Raw genomic sequence first — 17,698 nt, forward strand, 5'->3', positions numbered from 1 at the left:
ATATAAATCTTAAAGAAAAAGTTGACAGATTTAGTCAGTCTTAGTACCATTCAGCATGTGTCATTTATGGCTTTGTAGCCAGTGTTGGCTGTAGCCTGCGTGAGGCCACAGAGTACACTAGACTCCTGTTTCTGTTTCTACAGTTTAAGCAAAAGGATTGTGTAGAGTCTGCCAGGGAGTCGATTGATTGCCTCTTGGGAAATACGCTCACTTTATTCACAAAAGTGCTAATTCTGTTTCTCCATGGCAAGCTTTGTAGTTGTAGTGAAAAGCAAAGACTCCAGCTTCTTAACTGCTGTCTGGTTTGACGCATGATAGCGATGAGTTGGGTTTTTATCTGGCCTGTAAATCCCGCTAAAGGTCAGAAGAAAACTAGCTGTGGAGACACTGTACACTCCCACAAAGAAAAAGCCTCGACTGAGATCTCTCTCGCAGCCCATTTCTCACACAAAGCCTGAATGGGAGCATAGTGGGGGTGAATAAAAGAGAGAGCAAGCAAGGCCCCCTTGCACCTTTTCACTTCTTTTGGATTGAAACAATGGTCTTTGTCCACAATGTCCCTTCATTCTTCTTGCTGTTACTGGCGGGAATCGGTGGAGGGGGGCGTTCTCCATAGTAACTCGGACAAAACAAGCCAGGCCCAATATGGTTGGAGACAAGAACGGGTCTTACACACTTGTTGCTCATCACTAACAGTTTTTTGTGTCGCTTAGATTTCGGATAGTACGCTAAAAAGAGAAGAAGTACGGATGTAAGACACTGGAGACAAGATGCATGTGTGTGTGTAAGGAGTGTGAAAGCGGTCGGTCTCCTGGCGAAGGTTATTAGTGGGATCGAAGCATCTTCTTACAGACTCTTATTCAACCCACTGGATGGCACGATGAACCCCGAGACTCAGTATGAGGACTCAGTGTCCATCATGGTTCTGGAGAACATCAAGAACAAGCTTCTGCATGCTTTCAGGACAACTGCGGAGCCGAGAGCGTCTCCTGAAAATAACGAAGATCTGACAAGCACTGACAGAAGCTTCCAAGCAAATGAAGAATTACGTAGAGCTAAGATAGATGGAGCAATCACATGGTTACGAACTGAACTGGTCAGTAGTTTTTTCTTTATTTCTCACTAGAGTTTAAGATTTTTAAGCTCTTTAAGATTGGCTCATGGTAAATGTAAGGAATAAATAGTGAATAATGAAATTACAATAGTTATATTAAAGATAAATGAGATAGATAAAGATAAATTTCCCATTTTTATTAAAAATTACATTTAATAATTACGTAATTGAATTTAATTGGTTCAACACAAATATAATATTCAACAAAACTATTTACACTATGGCACAAGTGGACACAAACATTCATTTACTCGGTGTCTGTTTTACCACCGCTTTATCCTGCTCAGGGTTGAGGTGGGTCTGATTTATTGGGTACAAGGCAGGAAACGCCCCGGGTCGCTAGTCCATCACAATGCAGACACAGAAACAAACACAAACAGGGCGATTGTAGTATCTCCAATTAACCTGACTGCATTACTTTGGACTTGTGGAAGGAAACTGGGGCAACCGAAGGACACCCATGCAGACACAGGGAGAACATGCAAACTCCACACAGATATGAACTTGGGTATTTCTTGGGAAATCAAACCCAGGCTTTTCCTGCTGTGAGGTGACAGCAATACCCACTAAACTTTGTACTTTGTGAATTTAAACAAAGAAGTACGTGTTTATATGCATTAAGTAGAAAAAAATATAAATATATAGGAAAAAATATTCAGACAGCACAAATAAATGAATAACATTAGTTATTAAAAGCTGTACCTCTGATTTGCTGATTATCAAACTAATTATACAGACAGGGTTATTAAAAGAGTTTTTTTTCCCAAAGAACTTTAAGAACCTATTCTACCTTTACCATGAATGCTTCTTGTAGCTTGAATGTCTCTCAGCCAATGGTAATATCTTTGATGATAAAACAGGGAGCACTGCATAACTATGCATGCAAAAATGACTGTTAACTGGGCTGAAACTGATCCCATTCCATCTTATTCTAGATGTAATAAAATGCTGGTCTTTGTGTTTTTATGCAGTTGGAGATGCGTTCACAGGACCGGCAGCTGGCACAGACCCTGCTGAGGCTCAACTCTGAGATCCAGAGACTGAGACGAGAAGGTGGTCATCTTTTACTGGACTCCAATCAAACTGATCAGCACTGACCCGACATATGACAAACCAGAGATGTTCAATAACTGAAAACACAGACAATTCTGTCTTACTTTCTCTATTATTCTTATGATTAAAATAGACCTGAGACTGTTTGCATGAGCTGCTAATGCCAAAAATTGCCATCTTTTTTCCTAAAAGAGACATGTTCTGCATGTTATTGTGTTGTTGCACGTTCAGCATCTATAGTTTGTGAGACTTAAGTTGCTTTAAGAGATAGAAGTCAGTATAATTATTAAATGTCTGTGTGAATTATGAATGTTTGGACTTTCTGGTAAAACTACAACCTTGCTGGACCTGAAACACAGTGCATGTCATAACAAGTGGTGGTAAATATATATTTACAAAGGAGTCAATATTCATAATAATAATGTATGTTTTTGGGATGTTTTGTCCCAAAATGATCATAGACTAAATGTACATTATTCATAAAGCTCATTAATTCCATCCATGTAAAAGGTCCAAAATAAAACATAAAAATAATGATACATTTGGAGACATGCTAATTAAATGTGGGAAAATGTATGTTTATCAAATAAAGAAGGAATTCTTATTCTTAAGTCAGTTCTCTTTATACTCTTATATAAGTGGTTTTAATATTCTGATCATTAGCTATGCATTGTATTTTAAACAATTCCCTAGTCTGTGTCACTAACAGCTAGTATCAGCTGGTTGACCTCTATATAAGGTTAAGAGAATTAGTAAACGCTGTGGTCTACATGCAGCAGAATTAGAGTATAAACATATAGATGCAGTCGTAGTGAATACATGCAGTTCACTATAATAGTATTTTTTATATTTTATATGTTCTAAAGATACAAAATAAAATAGCAAAATAAATGTACGGTTAGCAACAGCAATGTACTGTTATTTTTAGTGTGGATAACAACCGATAACTGTCCTTTTATTTGGCCTGTAAATCCTGCTAAAGGTCAGAAGAAAATTAACTGTGGAGACACCGTGGAGAACATTTACTGGCCATTTAAAAGTGTTGATTACCAATGTTAAATGCTAAATAAAACCCTCTTAAAGTTTATAGTAAGAAATTGTGAGTAAGGGATTTGCCAAAACCTTTCATAATTGTGTGGCCATGCCATGCCCAGTAAATTAAATAGGGTGTCTTCAAAGGAAAGGAAACTTTATTATTTAATATCTGTAGCTACGTTGACAAGTCTATGAATTCAATCTTTAATCTGCACTTGCATTTTTGTCCCATTAAACCATGTAAATGAAAATAAGTGTAACTTTTTTTTTTACACATTATAACCAACATCATCAAAGTGATAATGACACAAAATTATTATATCTAATTAGCAAAGTACCTGGTTTGGGTATGTAACCAGCCCCTTATTTACTTACTCAGGTACAACCAATCACCTTTCAGATCACACACCAGGCTAATTGGCCCACACCTGGCATCAGATGTTGTGGTTTTAATTACTTCAGAATAAAACCTGCTGTTCCTTGAGGATTTCACTACTAGTAGTACTGTATAAGGTAACACAAAAATTCACCATGGTTGGAAAGATGCTTTCAAAACGCACATATTAGGTGGATACAAAAAAATTTAACTTGTCTATCAAGAAGTGGAAAGTGTGTGGCATCACCAATGCCTTACAAAACTGGATAACCTAACCAGAAGGAAATTGATCAGGGAAGCTACAAAGAGGCCAATGGCAACTTCAAATTACTTTTAAGTATGATTGGTTGAGATTGGTCAGTCTGTGAATGTGACAACAATCTCTAAAGATTTACACAAAGGTAGCCTTATGGTAGGGTGGCAAGAAAAAAGCTGCTCCTGAAAAGTGCCCCACTGAAGACCTGGATGATTCTAATGCCGTTTGGCAAAAGGTTTTCTGGTCAGATGAGATTTAACTTTTTGGACAAAACTCAAAACAGTATGTTTTGAAAAAACCAAACATTGTCACTGAAAATGCACCATACCTACCGTGAAGCATGGTAGTGGCAACATAATGTATTGGGGATGATTCTCCTAAGCAGGAACAGGGCACTTGGTCAGGACTGAAGGAAAAAGGTGACTCTACAAAGTACTAAAATAGGGGACTGATCACTTTTCCATCCTGGGTATTCTAGTTTATTTAAAAGGTTAATATTTAGAACTGTTTCCTTTATTCTCATTACTTGAATGCTGTAAGTCAAAATGTGTAAACAAAACTGGAGATAGTTTTTTGTGATTATTATGAAGGAATCTAAAGATTTTCTGTAAGCATTGCAAGTTTTTGTGGCTTATCAAACAATTCAATATGGCAGTTAACTGTAAATTTGTGATTCATGAGTCTAAAAAACTAAATAAAACGAGTTATTGCCCATAAAGAAGTTATTTTTCTCACTGCGTAAACTGTGCAATGCTGTAGCATTAAAAGAAACATGTACAGTACATCATGTAATAGTAAATAATGGTGCTGTGTGTCTGCTGTTTACCAATTGGTTGATATGGTTATGGTAAATATATACTAAATGAACTGGCTGCTATGGTAGTGAAATATAAACACTAGGATTTATATTTTACTAAGTGGAGCACTGTATCCTTGGGAAAGAATGCAAAAAGCACACAAGTGCTTTGAAACAACATAGAAAGAACCAAATCAAACGGTAAGTCTATTTCAGAAACATGTATTTAAAAACTTGCTTGCCTTTGGTTATACAATTATCTCCTGTTCTAATGTGTCATGGTATTTGTCAGCAGTATGAACTCAGTTGCTTACAGTAATCATCAGTAAGGCACACAACCATATTTGGAAAAATAAATGCACACAACACACAAACATTCTCAGACATATACTGTACATAGTCTCTACATAGTGCATTATTAAAATACATTTGTCAGTTGTATAAAATTAGATCACACACAATAAAGAAAATCAGCCTATCATAAAAGACCTTGTCAGTATAAGATCTGTAATAAAGATCAGCGTTTTCAGCATGAAGCACTCCAGCTTACTTGGAGCTTGTGAATTCCTCTGATTGAAAGCCACTCAATCACATATTTTTCTAGAATCACACCTTCAATCTAGCTATGTAATGATGTGGAATTATGTCCTCTTGACTGTATTCAGTGCTACTTGAGGACATGATGTGAGAACAGTGGAACCTGTTAGCAGCAGCAGTGTTCAGTCCAGTGTAAGTAAATCCTGTTAGCAGCAGGGTGTTGAGTAAATCAGAACCTAGCAGTGTGTTAAGGCACTGAACTGCGACGCCCAAAAGACCTCCTAGGCGGTAAGCCCAAATGAAGTGGACTTCTGCGGCAAGGGGAATACATGGACGAGTAAAAGCTCATCTCTCCTGAATAGACACTGCTCTCACTTTCCTCACTCTCAGAATCCCAGGACTGTTCTTCATCTTCGTACTGCTCCTCCTCTTCCTCATCCACAGCACACTCCTGCTTCAGCTCCTGTATTCCTGCATGGAGGTTCATGAGCTGCCGGATCAGTGCCTGGTCCTGATAGCGCATCTCAATCTGTAAAATAAAGAGCAAAATCACCATTTAGTGTGTTCACATGTACAAAATAATCTGATAACTGGCTGACGTGATGTAAAAGAAAACGTGATTCATCAGACCAGACCACCTTCTTCCATTGCTCCGTGGTCCAGTTCCGATGCTCACGTGCCCATTGTGGGCGCTTTCGCCGGTGGACAGGGGTCAGCATGGGCACCCTGACTGGTCTGCAGCTATGCAGCCCCATACGCAACTAACTGCAATGCACTGTGTATTCTTACACCTTTCTATCAGAACCAGCATTAACCTCTTCAGCAATTTGAGCTACAGAAGCTTGTCTGTTGGATCGGACCACACAGGCCAGCCTTCACTCCCCACGTGTATCAATGAGCCTTGGGCGCCCATGACCCTGTCATCAGTTTACCACTGTTCCTTCCTTGGACCACTTTAGATAGATACTGACCAGTATTAAATATTATTATAAATATAATTTTGGTAATAATGTGTATACATGCTTAAGTAATGTAATATGAAATTCCTTGTCTAGATGAGTCATCCAGTAATCAGATTTTTATAGTAGCAGGTGAAGTGAGGATTGAACCCATGTCCTCAGGTCCCTGGAGTTGTGCTACACCTCATTTTACCTGCTGCATTGCTGTGCCGACTGATATGTAAATCAATACAAACACACTGTATGTACGTATGTTTATTAGGATTTTAACGTCATGTTTTACACTTTGGTTACATTCATAACAGGAACGGTAGTTACTCATTACACAAGATTCATCAGTTCACAAGGTTATATCGAACACAGCCATGGACAATTTTGTATCTCCAATTCGCCTCACTTGCATGTCTTTGGACAGTGGGAGGGAACCGGAGCACCCGGAGTAAACCCACTCAGACACGGGGAGAACATGCAAACTCCATACAGAAAGGACCCGGACCTCCCCACCTGGGGACCGAACCCAGGACCTTCCTGCTGTGAGGCGCCAGTGGTACCCACTTAGCCACTGTGCCGCCCGTTTTAAGATGTCTTGCCTTTTAATGTAAAGTGTTATCCATGTTATGCTACCCAACGAGCCACAGTGCCGATATTACATACAGAAAAACTTAATTTATGCACAAAATGTTGCCATTAATTTCAATACTTTTAAAGCTGTCTTATTTTGCATTTTGTCATGTTTATCATATCATGATTAAAACTAAAGAAAATTGCTTTATTCAGAATTCTCAAAGACTAGATTCCCTATTTTAATTAGTTTTATCTACATATACTGTATAACCTATAGACATACACTTTTGGAATCTGAACTGCAGTAATGCTTCGAATACATTTTGGTTTTGATGCTTTATAAAGTGTTCACACAATGCACTGTTTAAAATGAAGCATGTTTATTCAGTTATTTCAAAGAAAAATAATGCACTTGGACACTAAATGCACATGATGTTACTAATGAATAAGTAAGGAAACGCATGTTGACTACTGATGTGATGAAGAATAATCTGATCTCTCAGATCTTACCAGCTCTTGTCTCAGCCAGGCCAAAGCACTCTCGATCTTTAGGTGTCCAGGATGACCACTGTTTGCTCTCTCGTCTCGGCACACTTTCTCTGCAAGTGGCTGCTCTCTGAAGATCACTGCTGCTTTGTGGTCATCAAACGTAGCTTCCTTACATGAGAAATCTCGAAGTCTGTTCAGCACTACTTCCATTCTTAGTTCCTGAGGAACAGTGTCTAGCTAATTCTTGTATTACCTGAGTGTGTGAGCTGAGGAGCTGTGATTAGAACAGCTTTGTCTTTCTTTCTACTGTAGTTAAGAGCTATGCACTAAGGCTCTGCACTAGGATGTTTATGGCCGTGGTGTCCTTCCACGTTTTATTAGGAGTTAACAGAAAATGGGTGTGATGTGTTAATGACGCAGAAGAAGGAACGTCACCTCAATTGTGAGACCCAGTAACGTTCTTTAGTACCATGTCTTACACACACATAGTTACCCTGAATGAGAATGTGTGGACATGGAGTTGCCATGGTTATCTAAGCAGTGCAAAAAGGCAAATGGGAAGTGTGTGGAATGTCTTCGGACTCTGGCTGAAGACACAGTAAAAAATTATATGGGATGAACTTCTATTTATAGCTGTTTAACTTTTAAGTCATAGTGATTTTAGTCCTCATTATAGCTTTCCAAAACTGTGTTGTTATTTTAATACATTATTTTGTAATGAATAACATGTTTAACCATTTGTATTAATGATACGAGGGTTCTTCAAAAAGTTTCCGCACTGTTTAAAACTCTATTTATTAGGAATTTTCAAAAACATCACATCTACATAGTCATCTTCCGATGCATTTTTCCCAGCGTTGTACCAACTTTTTAATGCCATCAGCAAAAAACGTTTTTGGTTGAGCATGTAGCCACTGATGCACTGCTGCTTTTACATCGTCATCACATGAAAATCATCTTCACCTTAAAGCTTCTTTGAGAGGTCCAAAAATCAGATGGAAAGGTGGAAATCAGATGGTGCTAAATTCGGACTATAAGCTCTCTCAGACACGACCAATTACTACTCCTCCCACCCTCACCGTTTCCAACCAAAATATCAACTTTTTGAAGATCCCTTGTACAAACCCCATTTCCGAAAAAGTTGGAATATGCAGTAAAACTAAAATCTGTGATTTGTTCATTTTCTTCAATCTTTAACTAAAATAGAAATGCAAGAAATTAAATGTTTTGGCTGACCAATTTGTATATAAATAAAATATAATATAATATTAATTTAATAATATAAATAATTTTTTATTTGATACCTCTGACCTTTTTTTGTTGTAGGCATCTAATTATTAATGAGTTTATATTTACAAAACACAATTAACTTGGTCAGTAAAACATTGGAACTCTTTTCTTTGTACTTAAATAAAGTACAAGAAAATAAAGGTTCAGGAGAATTAACATCCTATAGAGTATCAGGATCATATTATTCTCAATTATCTGTTAACAAATATAAACTAATTAATTAATTAATTAATAATAATTGTGTTTTTGTGTAGGTAATGCTAGCACATAGTTAATAGGCTTAATTTGTTTTTACTATGGCACAGCATTTTCATAGAAGCCCTGGGGAAAAAACCCAAGTCATATTTCACCTTTATTGCTGCAGACCTCCATTCCTGACTGAGGAGGGTCGCAACAGCCACATGCCCCCTCTGACCCATGTGTAGTACCAGCCTTTTTTCTTTTCATCTGCACAAGCCAATTGTGTGTCTGTGTAGGTGTCCGGACAGCTGATAGCAGAGCTGAGATTTGAACTTGAGAGCTCGAGATCTCAGCATTGGTGGGCTACGGTATTTTTTTGTGTTACCATAACATCATTTTGTAAACCTCTTTATTTCCCAGCCTGTTGCCAGTTTGCTGCTTCAAAAGTGCTTCAACGCACAGCCTAAAACTTACTACTGAATAGAATGTCAAAATAGTAATGCCACCAATAGTAGCATCTGTTTGACTAAAATAATCAGGTGAAGGTGATGATGGAGGGATCGGGCAGACATGTACAATAACTTCTCTTCCTGGACGCTGTGCAAGAACCTATTAAAGCACCCACAATCTTTGGAAGCCTGTTTAAATAAAATAATAAACCAGGCCTTTTTGGCCTAAATGCTAAACAGTGATTCAGATTTTGCAAATGTGTTGGTTGTTTAAAGAGGTTAGGCATTAACATATATGCATAACTGAACTTTGGTGACAAAAACATGAGACACTATACTACAATATTGTCAACTGTTTATTTCTAATTTTAAACATCTTGTCCAAAAAAATTTAATACCATTAGTCTGGCATGAATCTTAGATTTGATACTTTGACATATTGACATATTTCTTTCTGAATTACTGATAAAAAACTGTGTGTTGTGTGATGGTGGCAAACATAACATTAATTGTGTATATCAACAAAAGACACCAAACTGTGTTAAGTGTTTCACCATCATGCCTGTGTCTCACAGTCCTTGCTTGCCAATAATCAGCTTGGTTACAGAGGGACGTCAGTGTTCAATCAATAGTGGTAGCAGACAATATTGAGATCTTTAATATTGGTATTGTATATGAAACAGGAAAAGCTGAATTAGTTCAATCATAATAATAAAACAGTGTGATTGTCATATTTAGACTAAATCGTAACACTTTTAACAGGACTTTAGTAAAGAAACTGGATCATGACTGAGCACTAGAAGGCTTGGAGTGGACACTGATAATGGGCCCGGTAGGTTTTCCTCTCCTGTGCCGGTTCCTTTTCTTTTTCTCTCCCTCTGTGGTTTTGGGCTGCTGTGGCACTGGCTTTTTCTTTTTTTTCAAGCAGCTGAGAGGATTTGGGTTGCCTGACTTCCTTTTCCGTTTTTTGCCCCTACGTTCCCCTCCGTCACTGCTGAGGCCCTGCTCGGCTTTCAGGTTCTGGATACTCTGCTGGTGATGTGGGTTTACTAGCTCACCCAGCTGTGCTGCTTCCACATGCTTAACCGAACAATCTGACGGCTTGTCCAGCACCATGGTGTTGAGTACGATGTAGATCAGGGGGACGCCGGGGATCTTCATCAGGGCTGCTGTTAAATCTCTGTCCTACAAATCAGCAAACACAACCATTAACGTTTTTATTACTTTGAAATGCTTATGCATGTTTAAAGGTTTAGTACCTCTTAATACCAACATAGTAGTTATACATGTCTTATTTTAAACTTCACGTCTGCTCTTGGTAGTACAAAAATGTCTAAAAAGTAATAATACTAAAGTTTCCACACAAGAATTTCAAAAACAAATGACATCACTTTTCTACAGTCACCTTCTGATGCATTTGTTCCAGCGTCGTACCAACTTTTTAATGCCATCAGCAAAAACTGTTTTTGGTTGAACTTGTAGCCACTGATGCACAGCTACTTTCACATCATCCCCACATGAAAATCTCCTTCCCCTTAATGCTTCTTTGAGCATCCAAAAAGGTGAAACCCAGACTCACCATCAGACTGCCAAATAAAGAAGCGTGAATCCAGTGGCGGCATGCTTTACACCATTCAGTCTGACGCTTGGCATTGTGCTTATTGATGTATAGAAACCCATGCCATATAGCTCCTGCCTCACAGATTTTGTGCTGGTATTAATGCCAGAGGAGGTTTGCATCTCTGTGGTTATCGAGTTAGCAGAGTGATGGTGATTTTTATGCAACTTGGCAACCCTGAACTTTACATGGTCTGCCACTTTGTGGTTGAGTTGCTGTAGTTTCTAACCCCCTCCACTTTACCACTCATAGTTAATCATGGAATATCTAGGATCTAGAAATTTCACAAACTGACTGGTTGCAATAGTGGCATCCTATTACAGTCCCACACTTGAATTCAGTGAGCTCTTTTTCATCTCATGCAGAAACGAATGAGCACATTTAATATTGACTAAGTTACTGGACTTGGACTATCGATTGGAAGAAACTTTTGGGCTCCTAAGCATTAACTTAATTAATGAACTTAACTCTAGTTAATTTGTTTGTATCCTGACCCAGCATTGTATAAAAGCATCTAGCAGAATGTGTGAATCTAAGTGAATTTGACAATTACTGCTACCTTTGTACCTCAGTGACTGCCATGTTCATGTGTTTTTGTACATAAGCATAAATAGTACTAAATTGTCCTATTTGTTTATTGTGTCTGTTGTCATTTGTGCTATTCATTTTAGCATAATGTAGCAAATCTGATTGTTCAAATGTTATATTTATAAAGTACAAGTTTTAATGTGTGAAGAGCAGTGATTACCTGTGTCGCAACAAAATAATGATGTGGATTTCTCTCTCCCAGCATAGACTGCAGGCACTCTGAGGCAGGAATGGGCTCCTTGTGTTTACATTGTCGTATCTGAAAGCGCTGCAGGATTAGTTTAGCTCCATACAGGTCTTTTGAAAGGGTTTCAAGTTCCTTCAGTGCACATCTGGGTAAAAGAACAATTTTCAACTGAGAAATATAACTTGCAATAAGGCTGGATATCATAATATTAGCATCACAGTGAAATTAATACACTTTCTGGTAATCAGTATCTGGTTTATTTTTACCATACACTTTATCTTCTCTAAGTTCCTAGAGAAAACCCAAAAGGAAATTACAGTGGATTCAGAAAGTGTTTAGACTCCTTTACTTTTTGTGTTGTGGTTTTGATATTGAATATTTAGAATGACCATTTTACCAATTTCATCCACAGTTAATCACCCATAATGACAAAGTTAAAACATGTTTTTCAACATGTGCGTATCTCTGTAGTCATTTGGCACAGCTGATTGCAGAGCTAAGATTTGAACTTGAGAGGTTAGGATCTCACTTTCAGTGGTGGTAAGCTAGTGCCTTAGCGCCACCCGAGCACCAAACACTTCCAGTTTTGATTAATCACTTTTTGGAATTGTGTCCCATAACTCTGCAGGGCTATTCAATTTCCTAGTCGACCCTTCTTGTGCTTTTTGGTCAAGAGTGGCGTGAGTTGTGGAGTCTGGCCATGAGGTCCTTGATTGTTAGGTGATCATCATATGGTTGGCACTGACACATTTGTCCCAGCCTTCAACAGGTCATTCTGAAAGTTTTGCAGTAACACGAGGGTTTTCTTCATTGACATGATGACATGGCTAAAGACTCTGGGTAAAATTTTGGGCTTTCTTCCACAGCCAGGCTCCCATATTCATACGCTGTCACAGCAGATCTGGTCTGCATATCAGACTGTTACACACAATTACACACATGCACAGTTTTCACACTGGATGCCCTTCCTAACACGACCAACCTATTTTTATTCAGGCTTGGGACCTGCACTGAAAGCGCCATGACAAGTGCAACTCAAAAATGGCTAGGCTGCTTTGGCCATCTCCCCATCCACCCCCCTACCCCGGACATTAGCCAATCATGTCCGTGCAGACACCAGACACCCATTTTTTCTTTTTGTCTTTATCAAATATTTCTTGTTGTATATTTTCATTCAGTTCTATGCACATCACCATAATACCGTTTAAGGTGATTTTCAGTTGCAGTTGTACACCTGCACAGTTTCTCTGTACTTTTGGCACTACTCATGACATTCTAACTTTGTTTACAAAGGTGCACTATGGCTTGACGAGGGTATTCTATTACATGCATATCCACATCGTTTTGGGTGCATGTCTTTGGGCTTTTGGGAAGAAAACCAGAGCACCCGTAGGAAACCCATTCAGACACAGGGAGAACATGCAAACTCCACACAGAAAGAAATGGAACCCAAATCCTCTTGTTGTCCTCTTATTACCATACAAAATGTTTATTATATTATCTGGCCTGTCTATTAAGTAACAACTCAGTAACAATTTTCTTAAGGGATCTTGACTGTTGCTGTACTTACTTGGTGGTGCAGAGTTGAACCTCTCCCATGAAATACTTGGGGATTTGTTCTTTGATTTGGATCTTGTTTTTCAGTGCAGCCTGGCAGAATGTTCCATCGATCAGGATTTGAAACGGTTCTCGAAATCCAAAGTTGTACTTGTAGAAGCTGATGGTTTTCTTCGCATGCTTCTGCCGCTTGATCTTCATCCTTACTTACTTATACGTGAGTACTGACTGTAATGTACCTCTCAAACTGATCAAGTAGTGCGTGTTACTTTTACAACGTAACAAGCTGTAAATTTAAAACAAAAAAGTCAAATCAGCTTCAAATATCTGTGAATAATATAAATCGTTGAGATAGAAAAAAACTATTTAAACGAAATTATCTGTTGTCAAGTGGTCAAAATACAACCAGCATGCTGCTTACGGAGTCACATTCAAATCTAACCGTACGGAAGCATGTTAGATTAAAAGAGTATCGCTGAAAAGAATTCGTTAAAAATTACCACAAAATTTTTTTTTTACTGTAAAATTATTTTAAAATATATGAGTATTTTAAAATATCAATGTTCTAAAATTTGTTCTTTAAATTTGTATGTACTGTATTTAGGAACCATTCCGACTAGAGTCATTTTCTTCCGTTCTCATAGTCCGGCGCACCAGGACCGGTCTTGTGTTTGGCGTGTTTGTAAAGATGGCAGCTCGTAAAGAAGCCTCGTGTGCCGATATTCCTGTTAAACAGGTCCAGATAGACGGCCTGGTAAGATTCAGTACTTTAAATCTTTCTATTTTTAACAGATGTTAGGTGTTAATTCCCAGACTAGGCTTTAAAGACTTATGAGCATTATGCTAACTAAGCTAACTGGCAAACCGACAGTGGCGGGCTGACTGATCTTATTCATAACTGACTGGCTTGTATCCGGTTTGAATCAGAAACGTTCTGTCAGGACAGTTTAGAACATTATGTTTTAGTCATTGTACTGGAAAAGTATCTAAGCTCCGTATTTACACTACGGTCACGGTGTTCCGTACGCCATCGTATAGCCCGTTTTATTGTCTGTTTGAAGACAGCAGCTGGACCATAGATCTGGAATACTGGGACACTGTTGCAGATCTGTTAAAGTCCATGCTTTGTTTAAATGTAAACACTTTTACTATAACATGACACCAACCATCACTTTGACATCACTTCCTAACTGGCCTCATAATGCACAGGTCCACTGGCTTCTCTAGATAACAAAGAAGCGTTTAAAACAGAGAACCGTGTTCAGATTCACTGAATCGATTCATGGATAAAGTATTGAGCTTAAGTACCACATCTATAAGTATAAATGTCGTAATAAGAAAACCAGACATTAATTACCAGATGTCATTCTGCGTTCTATAAAGATTATTTGGTAAAATATATAATATTAGGGCTGGGCGGTATGACCAAAGATTAGTATCACGGTATTTTTTAAGATTCTGACTTTCACGGTATGTTTTATTTTATGACTGGGACTTTTTATATGTCTGTGGCTGATTTTGTTGTCATAGGTACATAGAATATAAAACATTTTCCTTTCACCATGTATATAATTGAGGTTTTGAGTACTATAAGCTTTGCTTGGCCCCAAAAAATGAAGCAATATATGATGGAATCAGTACGTGTGAAACAGGTGCAATGTATACAATGTTTATTATTAATATAATATTTAAACATTATACAATTACCGTTAGCTTTCCTTTTAACAAATAAAACAACGTTTGCAGTGTCCGTCACCACTGATGAAGTGCACCGTTATACTGAGGTATGACTCCACTGATTATACAGCTTGATCACAGGTTTGTTGTAGAAATGTGGATGCGTTTATACAGTGTATCACAAAAGTGAGTACACCCCTCACATGTCTGCAAATATTTTATTATATCTTTTCATGGGACAACACTATAGAAATAAAACTTGGATATAACTTAGAGTAGTCAGTGTACAACTTGTATAGCAGTGTAGATTTACTGTCTTCTGAAAATAACTCAACACACAGCCATTAATGTCTAAATGGCTGGCAACATAAGTGAGTACACCCCACAGTGAACATGTCCAAATTGTGCCCAAAGTGTCAATATTTTGTGTGACCACCATTATTATCCAGCACTGCCTTAACCCTCCTGGGCATGGAGTTCACCAGAGCTGCACAGGTTGCTACTGGAATCCTCTTCCACTCCTCCATGATGACATCACGGAGCTGGTGGATGTTAGACACCTTGAACTCCTCCACCTTCCACTTGAGGATGCGCCACAGGTGCTCAATTGGGTTTAGTCCATCACCTTTACCTTCAGCTTCCTCAGCAAGGCAGTTGTCATCTTGGAGGTTGTGTTTGGGGTCGTTATCCTGTTGGAAAACTGCCATGAGGCCCAGTTTTCGAAGGGAGGGGATCATGCTCTGTTTCAGAATGTCACAGTACATGTTGGAATTCATGTTTCCCTCAATGAACTGCAGCTCCCCAGTGCCAGCAACACTCATGCAGCCCAAGACCATGATGCTACCACCACCATGCTTGACTGTAGGCAAGATCCGGTTTCTTGGTACTTCTCACCAGGGCGCCGCCACACATGCTGGACACCATCTGAGCCAAACAAGTTTATATTGGTCTCGTCAGACCACAGGGCATTCCAGTAATCCATGTTCTTGGACTGCTTGTTTTCAGCAAACTGTTTGCTGGCTTTCTTGTGCGTCAGCTTCCTTCTGGGATGACGACCATGCAGACCGAGTTGATGCAGTGTGCGGCGTATGGTCTGAGCACTGACAGGCTGACCTCCCACGTCTTCAACCTCTGCAGCAATGCTGGCAGCACTCATGTGTCTATTTTTTAAAGCCAACCTCTGGATATGACGCCGAACACGTGGACTCAACTTCTTTGGTCGACTCTGGCGAAGCCTGTTCTGAGTGGAACCTGTCCTGGAAAACCGCTGTATGACCTTGGCCACCATGCTGTAGCTCAGTTTCAGGGTGTTAGCAATCTTCTTATAGCCCAGGCCATCTTTGTGGAGAGCAACAATTCTATTTCTCACATCCTCAGAGAGTTCTTTGCCATGAGGTGCCATGTTGAATATCCAGTGGCCAGTATGAGAAAATTGTACCCAAAACACCAAATTTAACAGCCCTGCTCCCCATTTACACCTGGGACCTTGACACATGACACCAGGGAGGGACAACAACACATTTGGGCACAATTTGGACGTGTTCACTGTGGGGTGTACTCACTTATGTTGCCAGCTATTTAGACATTAATGGCTGTGTGTTGAGTTATTTTCAGAAGACAGTAAATCTACACTGCTATACAAGCTGTACACTGACTACTCTAAGTTATATCCAAGTTTCATGTCTATAGTGTTGTCCCATGAAAAGATATAATGAAATATTTGCAGAAATGTGAGGGGTGTACTCACTTTTGTGATACACTGTATATCTACGCTTCCAGCTTGCTTTGGTGTCGTTGGTATAACGTCATGAATGCCAGCGGAGGGGTGCTTGGGTGGTGCAGTGGCGCATCCGAATCTCAGCTGTGCTATTGACCGGCCAGGCACCCACACAGACACTTGACTATGGAATGGTGGGTTGAAAGGATTCCTCGTTTCTGCTGCGAATGTGGCCTAAGCTGAATGGTGGAAGGTGCCTACTGAGAGCTGGCGAATAAAGCAGAGCATTGTGCGTCTCACCATACGTGATATTGGTGTCGGAGTAAACTCATCTCTGGCAGGTAAAAAAGCAGTTGGCAATGGCACACATGTTGGAGAGGGTGTGTGTAAGATATGACCCCTCTTGGTCAGGGAAAGGGTGGAGGAGAGAAATAAGTAGATTGGGGACAAATGGAAAAATGCAAAAATAGAATTTGTAAAATGTCATAGAACACTGCCCATTACTTTATGCCACCTAGAGTATGGTCCCAGTATTCCATGTATCACAGAGATTTGATGTATCGAGCACTGTAATCTTACATTACTGCTACTGCCAGATGTATTTCTGAATTTACAGCCAGCTGGTCTCTAAATGTATTTGTCATTAAACTTAAAAAGATTGTTGATACATGGCATCTTAGTCTTTGCTGATTCCAAAACAGATGTATGAAATTTCATGCATTTCCACTAACTACATGTTAAGTTACTTTTCAGTGATTCAGAGTACAGAGGTACAGGCTAATAAGGGCTCATGGACTGAGAACTCTTGCTTTACAGACAGTTTAAAGATGGTTTATACACAATACAACCAGCAGCAAGAAAAGTGACTACCAGTCTGACCTTCCCTTACTCAGAGGCAGCTGTGTCTGTAAAAAGCCCAACCAGGTCGGTGGCACTGCTGAGTCTGCTTACCCCAAAACCCTGGACCCCCTACATTTTAAGTTGCAAGATACTTAGCACTAGAATACTAGGTCACAGCACAACTAAACTGTACTGATAATTGACTGTTCTTTATGCAGTGCTGTCTGAAGATCAGATATCACAGGTATTTAGCTTGTACCCCTGCCCTTAATGAATTATTTAATGATATTATGCACTGTAGAGGGATAAATATGCAAATCCCTTCCAACTTAAATTACCCCCATCCCAACCTTTTTTGTAAAGTTTTGCAGGCCTGAAATGCAGAATGGGGTGTATATTAACAAATGAAATAATGT

General features: G+C 39.1%; 3 protein-coding genes across 3 annotated transcripts in view; 2 read left to right on the forward strand and 1 right to left on the reverse strand.

Moving 5' to 3' along the window:
• Positions 1 to 659: 659 nt before the first annotated feature.
• si:ch211-153f2.3 (protein FAM167A) lies at positions 660 to 4,420 on the forward strand. The gene is made up of 2 exons (XM_062990557.1): positions 660 to 1,096; positions 2,086 to 4,420. The coding sequence occupies exons 1-2, from the start codon at positions 881 to 883 to the stop codon at positions 2,209 to 2,211; spliced, it is 342 nt and encodes a 113-aa protein (XP_062846627.1). The 5' UTR covers positions 660 to 880; the 3' UTR covers positions 2,212 to 4,420.
• Positions 4,421 to 9,479: 5,059 nt separating this feature from the next.
• Positions 9,480 to 13,443, reverse strand: utp23 (UTP23 small subunit processome component). Its single transcript, XM_062990559.1, has 3 exons — positions 13,062 to 13,443; positions 11,465 to 11,636; positions 9,480 to 10,283 (listed from the first exon to the last, which is right to left on the reverse strand). Exons 1-3 carry the CDS (start codon positions 13,247 to 13,249, stop codon positions 9,882 to 9,884), a joined length of 762 nt encoding a protein of 253 aa, XP_062846629.1. The 5' UTR covers positions 13,250 to 13,443; the 3' UTR covers positions 9,480 to 9,881.
• A 253-nt stretch (positions 13,444 to 13,696) lies between these two features.
• eif3hb (eukaryotic translation initiation factor 3, subunit H, b) overlaps positions 13,697 to 17,698 on the forward strand; it is an 86,953-nt gene continuing 82,951 nt past the window's right edge. Inside the window, exon 1 of the mRNA XM_063013170.1 lies at positions 13,697 to 13,802. Within this exon, the coding sequence (XP_062869240.1) occupies positions 13,737 to 13,802 (66 nt within the window). The 5' untranslated portion in view covers positions 13,697 to 13,736. The remainder of the gene's footprint in view (positions 13,803 to 17,698) is intronic.

This window comes from Trichomycterus rosablanca, chromosome 2 (assembly GCF_030014385.1).
Source record: "Trichomycterus rosablanca isolate fTriRos1 chromosome 2, fTriRos1.hap1, whole genome shotgun sequence".
Lineage (NCBI taxonomy): Eukaryota > Metazoa > Chordata > Actinopteri > Siluriformes > Trichomycteridae > Trichomycterus > Trichomycterus rosablanca.